General features: G+C 42.8%; 1 protein-coding gene across 9 annotated transcripts in view; it reads left to right on the top strand.

Moving 5' to 3' along the window:
* AMBRA1 (autophagy and beclin 1 regulator 1) overlaps positions 1-17,062 on the top strand; it is a 172,392-nt gene that overhangs the window by 77,968 nt on the left and 77,362 nt on the right. For all 9 annotated transcript variants that reach the window (XM_061381336.1, XM_061381331.1, XM_061381339.1 and 6 more), the window contains 2 exons: positions 2,430-2,510; positions 2,965-3,065. In XM_061381336.1, coding sequence (XP_061237320.1) covers positions 2,430-2,510; positions 2,965-3,065 — 182 coding nt within the window. The remainder of the gene's footprint in view (positions 1-2,429; positions 2,511-2,964; positions 3,066-17,062) is intronic.

Raw genomic sequence — 17,062 nt, 5'->3', positions numbered from 1 at the left:
CTAAGTAACATAAAGCCATTATCTCTGACCACGTTTTGTCCTCCTTCCTCCCTTCTTTTTTTAAATGGAAGGAGAAATTGAATCAGAAGGAAGTTAATTGTTTTTAGGTTTTAATAACAATGAAAAGAGCCATAGGAAATATGTCACAGGAGCCCACGTTTTCTCCCAGCCACAGTGTTCGTCCATCTTTCTGCGTTATCTTCATATGTCCTTTCACCCGGCTGTGTGTCTTGTTTGGGTTCTGGCAGTTGCTGTTTCGTACTGTCTCCTACGGGCTTCCCTGGTGGCTCAGTGGTGAAGAATTTGCCTGCCAATGCAGGAGAGGCAGGTTCCACCCCTGGGTCAGGAAGTTCCCTTGGAGAAGGGAATGGCTGCCCGCTCCAGTATTCTTGCCTGGGAATTCCCACAGACAGAGGAGCCTGGCAGGCTATGGTCTATTGGGTCGAAAAAGAGTCAGACATGACTTGGCAACTAAACAACAACCGCTGCCTCCTGCACTGCCCACCCCCCTTTCCTGCTCTTCAAGTCTGCTTATGCCAGATAGAGTGCTGTTTATTGTCCAGAGGGAGAGGGCTCTCTGGCCCTTGTTCAGAAGTAAATTGTCAGCTCCGCGTTGTGATTCTGGGAAGGCCAGCTCTCTCTCATAGCTGTAGAATAAAGTAATTGGATTTGTCCCGTGATGCTTCTTTCTGTAACTTAATTTTTGACCGTTTTGAGGCTTAGGACCCCTTTTTCCCCCTTAGAACCCTTAAAACTTCAAAATATTTTCTAACTCCTCTCATGATAATTAGTTGCACTTTCAGTGCCCATTGATAAGTAAAATATGTGAAGAGCTGTCATGAATTCCCTTGTACTTTTAACTGAATTGGTACTTTGATCACAACTTGAATCTACATATTGAAAAATAATAATATACTTAGTTTGGGAGCTGCCTTTTTTGTTTGATAATAAGCTGCTCCTTATAATAATTTGTGGGTTCCCCAGAGTTGCGGTCTACTGGTCAGGAACTTCTGATCTCGTTGTTTATAATCCCCTTTTCACTTTCCATATGATCTTATCTCTCTTTCCTTGCATCTCCCTTCATCTGTAGAGTTTCAAGTCAAAGAAATTTGCTCTGTTAAAGAAAACAGCAGTATGCTGTCTCTTCTGGGAAGATAAAAACCAAGTACTGACTTTTAATGGATCAACTTCCAAGATCCCTGATATTGATTTGTCTCTAAATGCTCAGCATCCAATTCTACCAAGATATAAAAATTTTCCTGGGCTTTCATTTCTGGTTTGTAAGGCTCTCAGTAGTGCCCTTGAAAGCCAAAGTGTTGTCTTAACTTTGATTCCAGGGCCAGTTTGAAGATTATCTCATTAAGTTGAAGATAATCCAAAGGAAGAATTCAGAAAATACCCCAAATCAAAGCTCTCAAGAGGTTCATTTATTTTGTAGAGTTGATTGAGCAGTTAATTAACTACTGTGTCTAGCCAGTGCCCTTTGGCTTATTGTTCCTTTCATGCATTGGAAACTAAGCCACATGAAGGTTCTGTCTTCTCTTCTCTTGTAGGAAGCAGTGAAGCATAGTGAAAAGAGCCAGGGCTTTAGAGTCAGACGGATCTTCCTTGATCTTACCTCACCACCTACTAGTTATGTGACTTTGGGCATTTCCCTCTCTGGCCCTTAGTCCCTTATCTGTAGAACATGTCTAATGATTCTTGATGGAAAACTCAAAAGATTAAATGAAATAACATTAATTAATAATCTTTGTATTAGGACTTAGTAGCTATTTTATAATGGTGGTTATTACTGTTATTCTAACAGACCGTAAAGAAAACACTAAACATTTTTTCTTTTTGCTAAAATGACCTAGCTTAGGATTGCATTGTCTGATCATCTTCATCATTGTTAACTTTTCAGTCTCTAAAAGAAAGGACTGCCTAGTCTTTTTCTTGTGTTGTTTTTCTTTCGCATATCAATAATTTTTCCATACCACAGACCTAAACAGGTGTATTTAGAGATAATCAGTTGTTGAATGAAATCGATGGGAGAATTTTTCTTCCTTCAGGATCCTCTAAAGCCAAAGTTTCTCTCATCTTTTGATCTAGAAAACAAAAAGTTTATATATATCCATTCTAAATCCCTTTAGAAGATCTAAACTTGATTTCAGTTTCAGACGCTGCAGAGTTCAGAGACCACATTAACCCAAGAAAAATCTTCCTTCTTACTGAACTGTTAGTAAATGCTCATAAATTTTTTAATCGAGGTTCTCCAGAAATGCAGTATATGAATGTGCCACTCAAGTTAGTAAGCAACCAGGATGACTGATTTCTCCGGGGCCCTCACTGAAGGGCAGGACTTTAGTTTGGGGCGTCTTGTCTCTGGGGCTGGTGTCTGCTTCTGCTTTCGTGACTCTCTCACGTGCAGTCTTTTTCTTTTTCTCCAGGGACAGTGGTGACAGATCCAGGCACCGAGCTCCTCGCAATGCCCGCATGTCTGCACCTTCGCTTGGACGCTTTGTCCCAAGGTAAGAACCGGGTAGTCAGCTCTTAGGCTTTTCTAAAGGAGCCTTTACGAGAGACTGGGATTTTTAAACCTACTTCCTGGTCTGGATTGTCCATATCTGGAATTATGTCCTAGGGAGCCTACAGTCAAGCCCTGCCACCTAAAAACTTCCCAGAAGATGATTAACCACAATGAAAAGGCATAGAAAAGTGGCATTGGGAGCATCCTGTTCAAGAATAGGAGGCCCCCCACCCGCCACCCCTCCAAGAAAAGAAGCCCCAGGAAACCTTAGAAGCATGATCCAGGAAGAAGATGTGACATGTGTTAAGGGATGTGTCTTAGAAATTTCACTCTGCTCTAGGTTTCTGTGGATTCCTAGGCTTAGTGGATCCCTTATCTTTGATTGAGGGTTGGTAGATGGTGTATGTCCTTTGTTTTAAGATAGTAGGCTTTTAACATGCGATTCCTTCTTACAGGCGTTTCTTGCTGCCTGAATACTTGCCTTATGCTGGGATTTTTCATGAACGTGGACAGCCTGGCTTGGCTACTCACTCTTCTGTTAACAGGGTCCTGGCAGGTAAGAAGGAGTTGTTTCTTTGGATTTTGACATTTTAAAGGAAGAGGGAGTCAAGGAGAGCTTTCCTTTCTTTACCTGCGTTGTTACGATGGCATCTTGGCATCTGGTGGAAAGTCTCGTACTCAGATGCCTTACTTCAGGGCAGGAAGCTACTGATGGAGGGAAGCTGCTGCTTTTTATCCATCCCCTCTTCCTTCAGACATTTTTTTGTTTTAATTTGTTTAAACCATTTGTTTCTTAATCCAGCAAATAGACTTTTTTAAATGGAATGATAAAGGTGCCTTGTTCATGTTTTATTGGCAAGGAACTCATGAGCCAGATCCTGTGATTTAATTAGGAGCTGAAGGCACACCTCTCTGACCCTTGTCTGCTGCCAGCACATGGAGTTCCCAGGCCCTGTGGAGTCTTCAGAGGAAGCAGAGAGACCCTTGGAGGAGCTGGCTTAAAAATTTCCGTAGAATAGAAAGTGGGCTGGACAAGCCGGCTGAGGCAGTTACCTGGTGGTTGAGTAGCAGTGACCAGTGTTTGGGGCCTAAGATGTATGACATGACTGGGCTGAGACACATGGTGTCCTGCTGCTTCTGGGCAGTCTCTAGAGAAGGAAACAAAGCAGATGCATTTTTTTTTCCAACAAAAGGTTTTTCTCTTTCCTCCCCTTCTTCGTCTGCCCTACCCCCACTTCCACTGCCAACTTGTAAATTTATGTACGTGAAGGCATTAAAAACTATAAAAATCAAGCCACATCTTGGTGTATCTTTAATAAGCACCCTTATTTAAAAAATTCAAATGACAATATGTTTTGGAAAATCTGGGCCATGTGGTGGTTCAAGGTAGAGAGGGATCTGTGTGAGGCAGTGGCACCATCGAGCTGCAGGAAGGTGATTTCTGACCAAGCTGTGGTGACAGCTGGTGGGTGGGCCGTGGGACCTGGCGTCCTTTAAGTAGCAGTATTCTTGAGCCAGCGTCAAGGCCTAGAAACCACTAGGAACCTCGGTGGTTTCTCTGCTGGATGCCAGGGCTTCATAGGCCCAGGCTTGGTAGAGGAGCAGACTGCCCCATGGTGTCCTGATGGCCTCCACTCAGGAGGGTTATGGCCCGCGGTGGTGAACAGACCCCACAGCTCTGTGCCTCTCCTTACCGGGCACTTCTGTGTGGCCTGGCTAATGGCACATGGAAGCTCCTGACTAGCAGATAATCACTTGCTGCCAGACAGTACTACAGAGCTCCTCTCCACCCTTCTTTGTTCCAGACATCTGCCTCCACCACCCCACACAGCAGCTCCTGCTCCTCTACTGCTGGGAAGTCTCTGTTTCCTTGGCATTTCGTTTTTTTGGGTTTTTTTTTTTTTTTTTTAACAGCTCTGTGTTGTTTTTTGTCTCCTTTGATCTAATAACTCTTTACCTCTATTTCTTCTTCCCTTCTTTATGTCCAAAGGTCTGACCCCAAATGGCTCACTTTCACTTATGGATAGTTTTGAATAAAGGGGTTATATTCCAGCAGGCAGTTGTTAACAAGTATGAAATCTACTGAGAAAACTTCTCTAACAGAAACTGCAAAGTACCCTAAGGATAAGAAAATCTAGACTCTTGGAGACGTTCAGTCTTGAGTTAGGTTAGTGGATGGTTTCCATTCACATTTAAGCTCATTTCTTTCATTTTCTCAAGATACCAGTTAGAAAGTGTCCATTGGTCTTTTTCATTTTCTCATACTTGATTTTACAGTGTTGTGTTACTTTCTACAGTACAGCTGCGTGACTCGGTTATACACATATGTGTATAACCTGTCTGTGTTTTCATTATGGTTTATCCCAGGATATCGAATATAGTTCCCCGTTCTATGGAATAGGACCTTGTTGTTTATCCATCCTGTGTGTAATAGTTTGCATCTATCCTACTGTTGTTTTTTTTTAATTGGAAGATAATTGCTTTACAATATTATATTGGTTTCTGCCATACATCAGCAGGAATCAGCCATAAGTATACATATGTCCCCTCCCCCTTGAACCTCCCCCCCACCTCCCACCACATCCTACCCCTCCCTCTACATTGTCACAAAAGAACTGGTTATGAGCTCTCCGGTCATACAGCACATTCCCACTGGCTGGTGATTTCACGTCCGGTAATGTTTATGTTCCAGTGCTGCTCTCCCGGTGCGTCCCATCCCCTCCTCCCCTACTGTGTCCACATGTCTGTTCACTATGGCTGCATTCCCACTGCTTCCACGCATATAGCTTCATCCATACCGTCTTTCTAGATTCTGTATATATATATGTATTAATATATATTTGTTTTTATCTTTCCATCGGGCCTTTCTTAAACGCCCTCATTATTTGTAGATATTTGGATGTCCCTCCAGATTCCATGACGGTTGTGTTTCTTTATTCCTTCTCTTGAGAAAATTCCAATAATAATAATAATAATAGCAACAACAAAAGCCTAACATTCATTGAGTATTTGCTGTATGCTGGAGAGTGTTTTAAGTGCTCTTCCTTGCCTTATTTCATTTCTTCCTCACAGTAATCCTATGAGATGGGTGCTGTTATCTAATTAACAGTGGTAGAAATTGAAGCCCAGAAGGCTAACTTGCCCAGAGTGATGGAGCTAGAAGTAAAGGAGCCGGAGCTGAACCAGGCAGTGGGACTCCAGTTTCCTAGTCTGCCTGTCTCCCCACAGCTATTTTTAAGTGCAAAGCATCAAAATAGCATTCTTCTTGTAGGTCCTTAATGTGGAAGAGGGAAAGAGGTCCCAGGGAACTTGGCTGATCTTCAGGGGATTTTCCTGTTTGTTTTAATGCCTCCATTTTAAGTGGATTCTAGACATAGCTTTTTAATGACCTGGTGCTGCTTGCTCAGGAAAATCTCATTATATAACAACCCCTTCCCTGCGCCTTTGTGCCCTCCTGGACACAGATGCTTTGCTTTTTATTAAACTTACTTGTGATCATATAATAGAGCTGCTGTAATAATGGCTTTCAAAGTGAAGGCAAATTAGCGTTTTAGCAGTAAGCACTCTGAGTTTTCCTGGAAAGACACTTTTCTCGTATATGATTGGAATGAGGTTGTGATGGTCTCAGAACAGTTACGTTCAATAGAGGTTTGTTCCGTACCTGTGTGCCAGGCAGTGTTGTGGGCTACCAGAGTGAATAAGACAGACAAGATCCCTGTGTTTCTGTAGCTCAGAGTCTGTGTGGTTGGCCATACCTTAATCATGCTGTTTGGTTCTTAGGTCCAAACATAAGTCAAAACCCTTTGTATGGCAAGTGGCTGTTTGTAGAGGTGAAGCGTGAAAATTTAGCAGATCTGGAGGGACAAAGCATATCCACACACCTGCAGTTTTAGGAGACATGATCAGTGGCAAATGAGTTTTCAGTGGACCTTAGCCAAAACCATTCAGAATCATCAACAAAAATGGATTTGCAGAAAATTAAGATCCATTCTGCCTACTTCCTCCCACAAGAGCCTGAAAGCAGTAATATAAAACAGAAGCTGCTACAGAGAAGTGTTTTGCTAGTCTGTTAATCTTCATCTCTTCTGCCTTATCTTGTTGCCTTTCCCACAATTCCGTAGGTTCCCAGTGGCTGCCAGTCACCCATCAACCCACACCAGCCCCTTCTTCAGCAACACAAATTCTAAACCTGTACTTAAAGAGATATAACTACCTTTAAAGCTACTGCAACTTGACGGGTATATTTTGGGGGAAACCTGCAAAAGTCTGGGGAACTCCGTCTGCTGACCTTTTAGCAGACAGCTCTAGCTCTGTGTAGTAACAGTCCATAACAGAGAAGGAAATGAAGTCAGTGACTGCCTGCTGTGGGCCAGGTACAGCCCAAAGTGGTTTCCCATACACTGTCTCCTTCAGTGATTCTGACAACACTGTGAAGTAGATGGTGTGTTTTCCATTCTGCAGGAGAGAAAGCTGAGGCTCAGAGAAGTAAATGTCGCTTGCCCAGGTCTGTCTGCTTTACTCATAATAACTCTGTCCTGTCTTCTGTGCCGTGTTTTGCCTGAGTTCAGTAGGGAGTATCTGCCAAAAGGTTCTTCAGCCTGTAATATTTTTCTGCATGCTTGAGGCTTCATACAAGTGAGATGAGAAGCCCTGCATCTGACATCTTCCTGGTAATTACTGGAAGGAAAACTTCTGAGGGATGGGGACCTGGGTAATGCAGGGTATTAGTTATCTGTTCTGCCTAATCTTTTTGACTTTCATCCTAATGAGCATCTGCTCTCAACAGATGTCAGCCTGATGTATTTAATTTAGTATTTTGATTAAAATCAATGGGAAGTGTCAGGGTTTTTTTTTTTTTTGCTTCTAGCCACAGGTCATTGGGGCCTGGTTGAGTGTCATGGGCTAGAGATGGCCTTGTGCCCAGTCATCCTAATTCCTCTTAGGACTTCTTCTTTGAGCCATTAGTTTAGAAGTGTGTTCTCCAATTTTCACGAATTTCCTTTTGTTGTTGCTTTCTTATTTAATTTCACTGTGATCAAAGAACATGCTTTGTATGATTTCAGTTACTTTAAATTTGTTGAAACTTGTTTTATGGGTTAGCATATGGTCTATTCTGGAGAATGTTACTCGTGTGCATGGGAAGACTGTATTCTTTTGTCGCTGTGTGGAGGGTTCTATAGATGACAGGGAAGTCTGCTTGGTTGATAGTGTTCTTCAAGTTTTGTGTACACTTGCCGATTTTCTGTCAAGTTGTTCTACCCACAATTAAGAGTAGAATATTGAAATTTTTACTCATTATTCCTGAATTGTATACTTTTCCCTTAAGTTTTGTCGGTTGTTGCCTCAAATATTTTGGGACCTTGTTATTAGGTACGTATATGTTTGTAATTGTTTTGCCTTCCTGATGAAGCAACTTTTTTGTTATAAAATGTCCCTCTGTTCATGTAATGATTGTCTTTTTTTTTTTTCTGGTATAGATGATATACAATGTTAAATAAGTTTCAAGTATACAAGACAGTGATTCACACTTTTAAAGGTTATATTCTCTAGTAATACTGTCTGTAGTCTAGTTTTCCTTGTGTCAGTATAGCTACTCCAGCTCTTTTGTGGTTTGTTGGTTGCATAATATATCTTTTCCCATCCTTTCACTTTAAGCCTATTTATATCTTAGAATCTAAAGTATGTCTCCTATAGAAACCATGCAGTTGGATCTTATTTTTCTGTCTAGCCTGACAGTCTCTGCCTTTTGATTAGATTGTTTAGTCCATTCGTATTTAATGTTATTGATGTAGTCAGATTTTTCCCTGCCATTTTGCTGCTTGTTTTTTGTCTTTCTAATGTCTTTTTTTATTACTCTATTTCTCCTTTACTGACTTCTTTTGTATTGAGTGGATAGCTTCTAATGTGCTGTTTTAATTCCTTTCTTGATTTTAAACTGTATCAGGATCTACCTCAGACTTACACAAACCTGATTCTGGTAAAATATAGAAACCTTGTTCCATTATAGCTACATTCTTACAGTCCTGCTTTGTGCTATTATTGCCATATATATTATGTCTATATAATAAACCCAATGGTACAGTGTTATAACTATTGCTATAGTTGTTATAACTATTGTTATCATTTTAACTATTATTGTATGTTGTGTCATGTTCCAGGCATCCTTCTGTTGATTGTGTGCTGTGGGTACAACTGGGATACATCTTTTATAAGAATTTACTTTTCTTGTTAACTTTATTTTTGGTTGTTTTCTGACTCTCTCATCTTTTTTAGAAAACACTGGTTTAAAAACACAGGTCCACTTTCCTAGATATTTCCCACTTTCCTGGTATGTTAGGAAATTACTTTTAGGAGCCCTATCTAGTCTAGTTTGGCCAACTAAGTGGATATCTGGGCTGCTGGCTGTGCCGACATTTAAAAAATAGTTGAATTTCTTAACTTGATATCGCAGTTGCCTAATAAAACAGCTTAATTACTGTATACCATATCTTCACCTGAATTGGCAAATCTGGGAAAGATTAAAAATAGTGAATATAGTTGAAGGCTATTGTGGTAACTTACATGAGTATGAGCAGAAATGAAGGATAATTCTGGTGTTAGACCCTTTATCTCCTTGGCTGGTCCATTCTCCATGTTCTTGATCTCTCCAGTAGCCAGGCTGATAAAGTGAGTGGCACATTCCAGCTCAACATCAATTAAGACAGCTGTTTGTAAATCCCAGATAAATGGACAATTAGTGGTGGTGGTACTAGCTAGGACCGCTTTAATAATTAACCCAATTACCTTTCATTCTGCTCCAGTGATGAAAGTAAAGGCGATAAGGGGCTGGCTTGGTTGCCTGGGAAACAGAGAAATAAATGCAGCACTCCTCCCAGAGAACCCAGCTTTCACAGATGCCTTTCAGCACCAAGGGCCTTGTACTTATTTGGCTTCCATCAGTCACTGAGCACTCGTGCTGTCTCTACCCCAGCCTTTTATTGCATCTCCTTTTTCCACTAGTGAGAAGTGTGCTCGTCAAGAATGTAGGTTCTAGTTTCGAAGCTGGCTTGTCTGTTGCTTCTTCAGGCTTTTCTAGAGGAAAATAGCAGGCCTTGTCGATGAACTTTTCTCTTCCTTTTGTAATGTGTGACTACGTTTTTCTGTGCCTCCGTCTCTCTCGGCCCTAGGAAATTTCCTCTTGATAGCTCCCTGCTGATGCTTTACACCTGTGCTCTTTCTGTACTGTCACTTTGAAATGTACATACCACTTTCTAAAAGCTTAGCATTTTCCAGAGCACTTTCAGTCTTTTAAAAGATTTTAATGGTTCTGCCCTTGCAGAGTTTACTGTCTAGCCAGGGAGTAGCCTGGTTTTCTATATTTTTTGTGTGTGTGTGTGTTTTGGGGGGCAGGGGGCGGGGTTGGGGGACTTCACTAAAATTTTAATAATTCCTCTGAGACTTAACTGCCAATCCTGATAGGTGTGTGTGTGTGTGTGTGTGTGTGTGTGTGTGTGTGTGTGTGTAACTCAAACCTGGGCTCGAACCAGGAATTTTATGAGTTTTGATGCAGTTTGAAGTAACTCGGAATGTGTCCCCATGTCTCTTTTGCATGGGTCTGTGAGCCTGAGTGGAGCTCAAAAATGACAGCTGCTACTTGCATTGTAGAGTTGGCTTGAGAGGCAGTAGAGCAAAGTATTCAAGAGTTTGGGCTCCAGAGATAGACTATCTAGGTTCAGATATTCATGCTGCTACTTCCTCACAGTGTAATCTTGGTTAATTTAATCTTTTCTTGGGACTCAGTTTCTTCATCTGTAAAATGGGCATAAGAATAGTATTTAGCTCAGAGAATTGTTTTGAGGATTAAATGAGCTAATATAAGCACTTAGCATGTTTGGGGGTTTTTTTGGCACACGGTAAGTGTTCAGTAGACTCTAGCTATTTTCATTAGGATTTTGACTGTAAGACTTTGGGGCCAGCATTGAGTTAGAGCCGTGCTAGTCTCCTCACTGATTATAACCTTGCTGACCTCTCACTGTTCTTCTGTCTTCCTCAACAGTGCGCTTCCTGGGTCCCAAGCAGTGCTTTCTCCCCTTTGCTATGGTCAGTGAGTTGAAAAAAATCGGACTTGTGCTCTAAGACACCAGCAGATGGTAACCTGAAGTTCCCTATGTTGATAGTTTGACAACCTAATGTATCCATTGTTGCCTGTAGTCATGTCAACCAAGAGGGTTAGATTAGAGGAGTCACAGAGTTTGCATTTGAGTAACCCTTTTCTGTCTCTAATCAGAACTTGCTCTCATGAAATAAGCATCTACTCTCCAGACCAAGTACTTGCTCCTATGTAACCATGGCAACATAGGATTCTCAAAGTGGACCAATAGCATCAGCGTCATTTGGGATCTTGTTCCAAATGCAAATTCTTGATCCCTACCTCAGATACACTGAAGCAGAAATTCTGGTTGTGGGCTTAGGAATTTGTGTTTTAAATGGTCTTCTAGGTGATCCTGGTGCACTTGGAAAATTGGGAACTACTGCTCTAGATTAACTAATTAAAACAAGGGACAGAGGCAGAGAGGAAGAAATGGGAAGAGACGACTTGCTAACACATTTAAGGAGTGTGCGTGCCCGGAATCTAAGATGCGTTGGTCCTGGTGAGCCCCTGGTATATAAGTCTTCTTTATCTGGAGCTGTGAGTAATGAGTAATGGCGGGGTGGGGAATGAATGAATTTGTTATTGCCTGCAGAGTGCTCAGCTGGCGTATAATCAATTTTTACTTGATAAACATGTATTGAGCTTCTGTTTTTTCTGTGGCACAGTGTTAGGTATATGATAGTACCCAGATGAAAAAGACATGATCTCTGCTGTCCATACACTTTCCACCTACTATGTAAGCCCATCATACTCAGAAACGGCTAGAGGACAGTATGTCTTGTGCTAAGTGTATACACAGAAAAGAAGAATACACAAAAAACTGGCCATGGGAGTGCAGAACCTGCCAGCATCTCTATAGTGGAAAATAGGAGTCTATTAAGCTTTTTTGCTGGGACCGCAGGTTCTTGTCGACTCTGCTAGGAGTTTTCTTCCTAGGCGAAGTTGACCTATAGCCTTTCTTCTCACTTCCTAACTAGTCTCCTGCCAGTCCCCCTTCTTTCTCCTGAAAGAGAAGGTGGGCATCAAGGTATCCGGGCTGGGACCTGCTGTGTAACTTGTGCTGTGAGTTCTCTGTGCCTGGGGCCTCCCTAGACCCAGAGAGCTGAGCATCTGAGTCTTGTGGCTTGTGTACTTCTTAGGAATATTTCTCATCTTGCAGGTGCAACTGAAGATGCCCTCTAATCTCCCAAGGACCCACTATAATGCCAGAACCCTTTTACTTCTGTCTTCTTAGGTTATGATTAGTACATGCTTTGATATGTTTTGCAACCCCTCAGAACACATGATACAACAATACAGAAAGCTATGGAGGAGACGTGAGGAAAGAATAAGCGCAATACGAGATCAAAGCCCTCCCCTTTTTTTCCAGTGGAGGCAGTAGCCAGTCTTCACTTTGTTTGAGATTAGAGATCTTATACATACTCTGGAAAGACTTGAAATAGTCTTCCTTGTTATCCCATCTACTCCATTATTTTTTGTCTGAGTCCTTGATAGGAATGCTACCCCTCCACCTCCTTCTTTTTAAAACTCTGATCTCATATTGGCTTTTCTTTCCCTTTCTCAGTTCATGTCCTCAGGCAGTCTCATTTATTCCAAACTGGCTGGAAATGCCATGGGAGCTGGCAGACAGTACCTCTCACCCTCTCTACCAAAGTAGAGCCAACCTGTGGGTGTTAATTTCCTTTCTTAAACACCTGCTGATCCACAAGGCTGGCTCTTCCCCCAGGGTCCTTGTGGCACTCAGCTGGAAGCCCAGAGCAAGCACATATAGATATCTTGGTGTAAGTGATGAGGTGGAGAGGCACCTGCACGAGGCTGACCAGGGACCTTTTGAAGCGTTGAGACTTTTGGGGGGTGTTTGTTTTGGTCAGGTGTTTAGGCTTCCCTGGTAGCTTAGATGGTAAAGCATCTGCCTGCAACATGGGAGACCCGGGTTCGATTCCTGGGTTGGGAAGATCCCCTGGAGAAGGAAACGGCAATCCACTCCAGCACTCTTGCCTGGAAAATCCCATGGACGGAGGAGCCTGATAGGCCACAGTCCATGGGGTGTCACATCAGGGCCAGAAAGCTATCCTGTAGTGACATACTCCAGCCTGTAAAAATAGTTTCTCATATTACAGGGCCACCATGAGGAACCCCTGTGTTTGTCTGAAGCCTGGCTCAGTGCAGCTGTGTGCCATGCAGAAAGGGCCAGCTTCACTACTGGTGCCTTGAGCTGTGGGGTTATATTCTTTGGAATTGCTTGGCAAGCAAACTCATGATTTATTTCTTTTTTAATTTATTATTTTTTTTAATTTAAATTTATTTATTTTAATTGGAGGCTAACTACTTTACAATATTGTATTGGTCCTGCCACACATCAACATGAATCCACCAGGGGTGTATACATGTTCAAACTCATGATTTATACTCTTATGGCTCATGCCCCAAAATGTTCTTCCTAGGCAGAGAATTTAACTGGTCCAGGCTGCAAAGCAACAGGGGGAAGACCAGACAGGAGGTAAAAGGTCTAGGTTCCCAGTGGCAATAAGAGTCTTTCAGGGAGGTCGGATGTGCTGGAAGCATGTGAGGAAAATAAAACAGCATTCATTTTCATGAATAAATCTGCCTAAGAAGGTGAATTTTCTTCTGAATCTGCCATATTGCCAGCCAGTGGCAGCTTTGGTAGTACTTGCTCATTTTTCCAACAGGAAGCTCACAACAGTGTCTTTATTGTAATTTCCCTGGACTAGTAAACAACTGAGGACTGACGGGGACATATCTAGTAACTCTTACTCAATAGAGTAAATTAGCTTAGAGACTGTGACAGTTCTATAGCAGCATTTAAAATTTTCCAAAACATTTCTCTTCACGCTGAACTGGTAAAAGGGTTGTGGACAGAAATAATGCAATAACTCAAGCTTAGTACCATGAACTAAGGTAGTGGAGTGGTAAAGAATCTGCCTGCCAATGCAGGAGACGCAGGAGACGTGGGTTCACTCCCTGGGTTGGGGAGATCCCCCTGGAGGAGGAAATGGCAACCCACTGCAGTGTTTTCACCTGGAAAATGCCATGGACAGAGGAGCCTGGTGGGCTACAGTCCACGGGGTCACAAAGAGTCGGGCACGACTGAGCACGATGTTAGATCATATTTGCAAAATGTGGTGACTGTGGTGGAATGCAGTGCTTCAAGTGGGCTGAAAACAAAGACCCAAGAGCACTTCCTTGTGCCAGGGAGAGCTCTAAGCACTGTTCACATATTATTTCACTTAGTCTTCACAGTATTCCAGTGATGCCTTGGTATTACTCCTGTTTACAAATAAGGAAACCGAGGCATAAGCAGATGAAGTAGTTTGCCCACAACCACAGCTTGTACTTGACAGAGTAGGAATCAGAACTCAGGCTGTCTAGCTTTAGGTTGGGACTTCTCAAACAGAACCGTCATGGGGTATAGGGTGATGCCTTGTTGGCAGAAAAAGAGGCTGAAAAGTTAAACTCTGGTGTTTCTGTAAGAAAACAAAAAATAATTTGTTCAGCTTATGAAACCGCTACTGGGGAGCGGGCTGCAAATTCTCTTATATTCTTGTTGCAGCTCCTTTCCCCTCGCAAGAACCCTGTAGAAGAAATACATTCCCAAACAATGACTCCTGAAGCGGTAATTACACTGTTGCCATCCCATTGGGAAGAAGGCTGGGGCGGTGATTACATTCCAAAACAAAGCTGTTCGAGTATAATTGCACTGTGCTGCTCTTATCAGTCTGGGGAAGGCAGGCCTCTGGTCTCCATCCTCATTTGTTTTTGAGATGGAATCCGAATAGCATTCAATTAATAGGCAAGGCCCAGGCACAGGGAAGTCAGCCAAAAGAGCCAAGAGGACATTAACTTGCTCTTAGCGTTTTCCTCCCACCGCTTTCCAGACCTTTAAGTATCAGCAGATTTGAGGATGAGCCCATTTGAAGAAATGTATTTGGCTAATGAAGGGTTAGAGACCCCTGCTTAGAAGGTGTGCCCTCAAGCCCTCATGGGTCTTTGTACTTGAAGAAGAGGCAGTTAGGTAGCAGTGAAATTTCCCTGTCATCCCCAGCAGCTTTTGCTCTATCAGAGATTGGTCCTTCCTTCAAATCTTTCCCCCACATTCAAGTGTGTGTATGTATATACATCTATTATATATGTCTTGTGTGTATAGCTTCTAGTTGTGGAGCAGGAAGCCCCTCTCTGGTTCTGTTGAGATTATAAGGCTGACTTTTGTGAAATTTCAGCAGTCATCCCTAGATCTGGATTGAAAGAAGACATAAGCCTAATTTAATCGTTTTGTTTTATGATTCAGAGGACAGAAAACTGCCTGTGACCTCTTAGGCATGCTTGTTGAACTAGAGCAGAGAAAGGAGAACAGTGTCTCTGTTATCAGGTTGAGGGTTGCACAGACCCCTCGGGAGGGGTGTAGCCTTGGCCACACAAACCACCCCAAAATTCACTGGCTTTTAAAAAGTGTTGTTGCTTACAATTCTGTGGATCCAACATATATTTCTCTGATCTGAGCGAGCTTGATGGCTCTCTCTGTCTGGTGATGGCTTGGCTGGGTATGGGTGGTCGTAGTTGATGTAACAGATAGGATGGTGGCCTGCTGAAGATCACCACATCACTGAACTTCGCACAAGTGATTGAGATTTTGGGATAGGGAGATTACACTGAATTATCTGTGTGGACCCAGTCTAATCACATGAGCCTTTAAAAGCAGAGGAGAAAGGCAGATAGGTCAGTCAGTGAGATGCAGTGGAAGAAGATGGGAGTTGTTTGGCGCTCAGCCACCAGTCAGCAAGAAAACCAGAACCTCAGTCCTAAAACTGCAAGGAACTGAACTCTGCCAAAACAAATGAGCAAGGAAACAAACCCTTCCCGAGAGCCTCCAGAAAAATAGCATAATCCTGCCACCACTTTGATTTTGGCCCAAGAGACACTTGCTGGACTTCTGACCTGCAGCAATGAAAACTAGTACATTTGTGTTAAGCCACTGAGTTTGTGGTGATTTGTGGCTGTAGCCACGGAAAACCAGTGCAGATGGTTTCCCACGTCCCTGGCCTCGGCTATGGTGGCTCGTCTCTTCTCTCTTCACCAGCTTTTCCTCAGAAGCCTCTCGGTTCCAGAGAGAAATGAGCCGTCAGGCCCCAACGCAACGCGCACTCGGCGAGTCTCTGCTTTTTTGCTTCTGTTATTATCCCATCAGCTAATGAAAGCCACTCGGCTAACCCCAGAGTCAAAGAGGGGACTGTCTCTAAGCACATGGTGTCAGAGGAGAGGCTTGAATCATGAGGGGTCATTACAGGGACATACCACAATGAAGTCAGTTTTTGAGATCTGCGGTAGCCTAGTAACTCACTGTCAGCAAACTGCTTTTTAGAGTGTCCTTACATATACATGAAAGGAAAGTTTCAGCACACCAAGGGATATCGATGTATAGATTTTGAATTCCAAGAAATGTCTTGATTTTTCATTATTTAAATGGTTTAAATCATTATTTGGTTTATTCAGAGAGACATGCATTTGGAAATGACATCCAAATGGAAAGCTAGATCCTGGTTTTCTAGACAGAGCATTTCAGAAGAACTACCTTTTTTCTCTGTTTTCTGGGATGCAGCTCTCTATTTCTGTGTGCTGGAGGGTAAGAGATGTGCAGAAGAGCTCTGTGGGTGGCTGGGCCCCTTGGGGCCACGTGTATTTCTGTGTGGGAGCAAGACTGACAGGATTAACTGTGCAGGCACTTACTAAATTGGCTGTAAGTGAACCTGTGCCCATGGCATCATTTATAATCCGCAGCTTCTGTAACAGAAGCGAATTGGAAGAAAAGTGCCTAAAAACTAAGGCAGAGGGTCTTTGCGTGGCCAGTGACCACGGCACATTATGCTTTCTTAGAGCAGTTGTTGGGAGAAGGTAGAATTCAGTTCTTCTCAAGCATAGGAGTTAGCTTTTGCTTGGCCTTATTGATAACACTGGTGAGAAACTTATTTTACGGGCTCCAGATACGAAGGCACAGACTGGGCCTCAGGCATGTAGAGCCAAGTGTCATATTCACTAGTCATTCCTTCAGAACATGCTTGATGTTCAGAAGCATCTCCATAACTTGGTGGAACGCAAGCTGTGCTGTTAGTGAACTCTGAATTTTGCACTGGGCAGTTGGGTTCGAAAATAGGATGGCCTATGTACAAGAAAGATGTGTACTTCTCATTGGAGGTTTAAGCTGGCCTTCTCAAGAACTTCACCCAGCTCAGCAGGGCACCCAGCGATTTAGTGTGTTCCCTGAGCATCTCTCTGCTCTGCCTTAAAGCTCAGCCAGGATTCGTGAAATGACTGTGAGGCAGTCAGGGAGCTGCTGCCGCAGCTTGCAATGCATGTGCGTGGCCTTGTCTGCTCCTAGAAAGTGAAGAGAAGCAACTTGGCCCGCACTG

Source organism: Bos javanicus, chromosome 15, assembly GCF_032452875.1.
Source record: "Bos javanicus breed banteng chromosome 15, ARS-OSU_banteng_1.0, whole genome shotgun sequence".
In the NCBI taxonomy this organism is placed as follows: Eukaryota; Metazoa; Chordata; class Mammalia; order Artiodactyla; family Bovidae; genus Bos; species Bos javanicus.
Note: the sequence above shows the minus strand (reverse complement) of the source record. Positions and strands in the feature narration are given on the sequence as shown.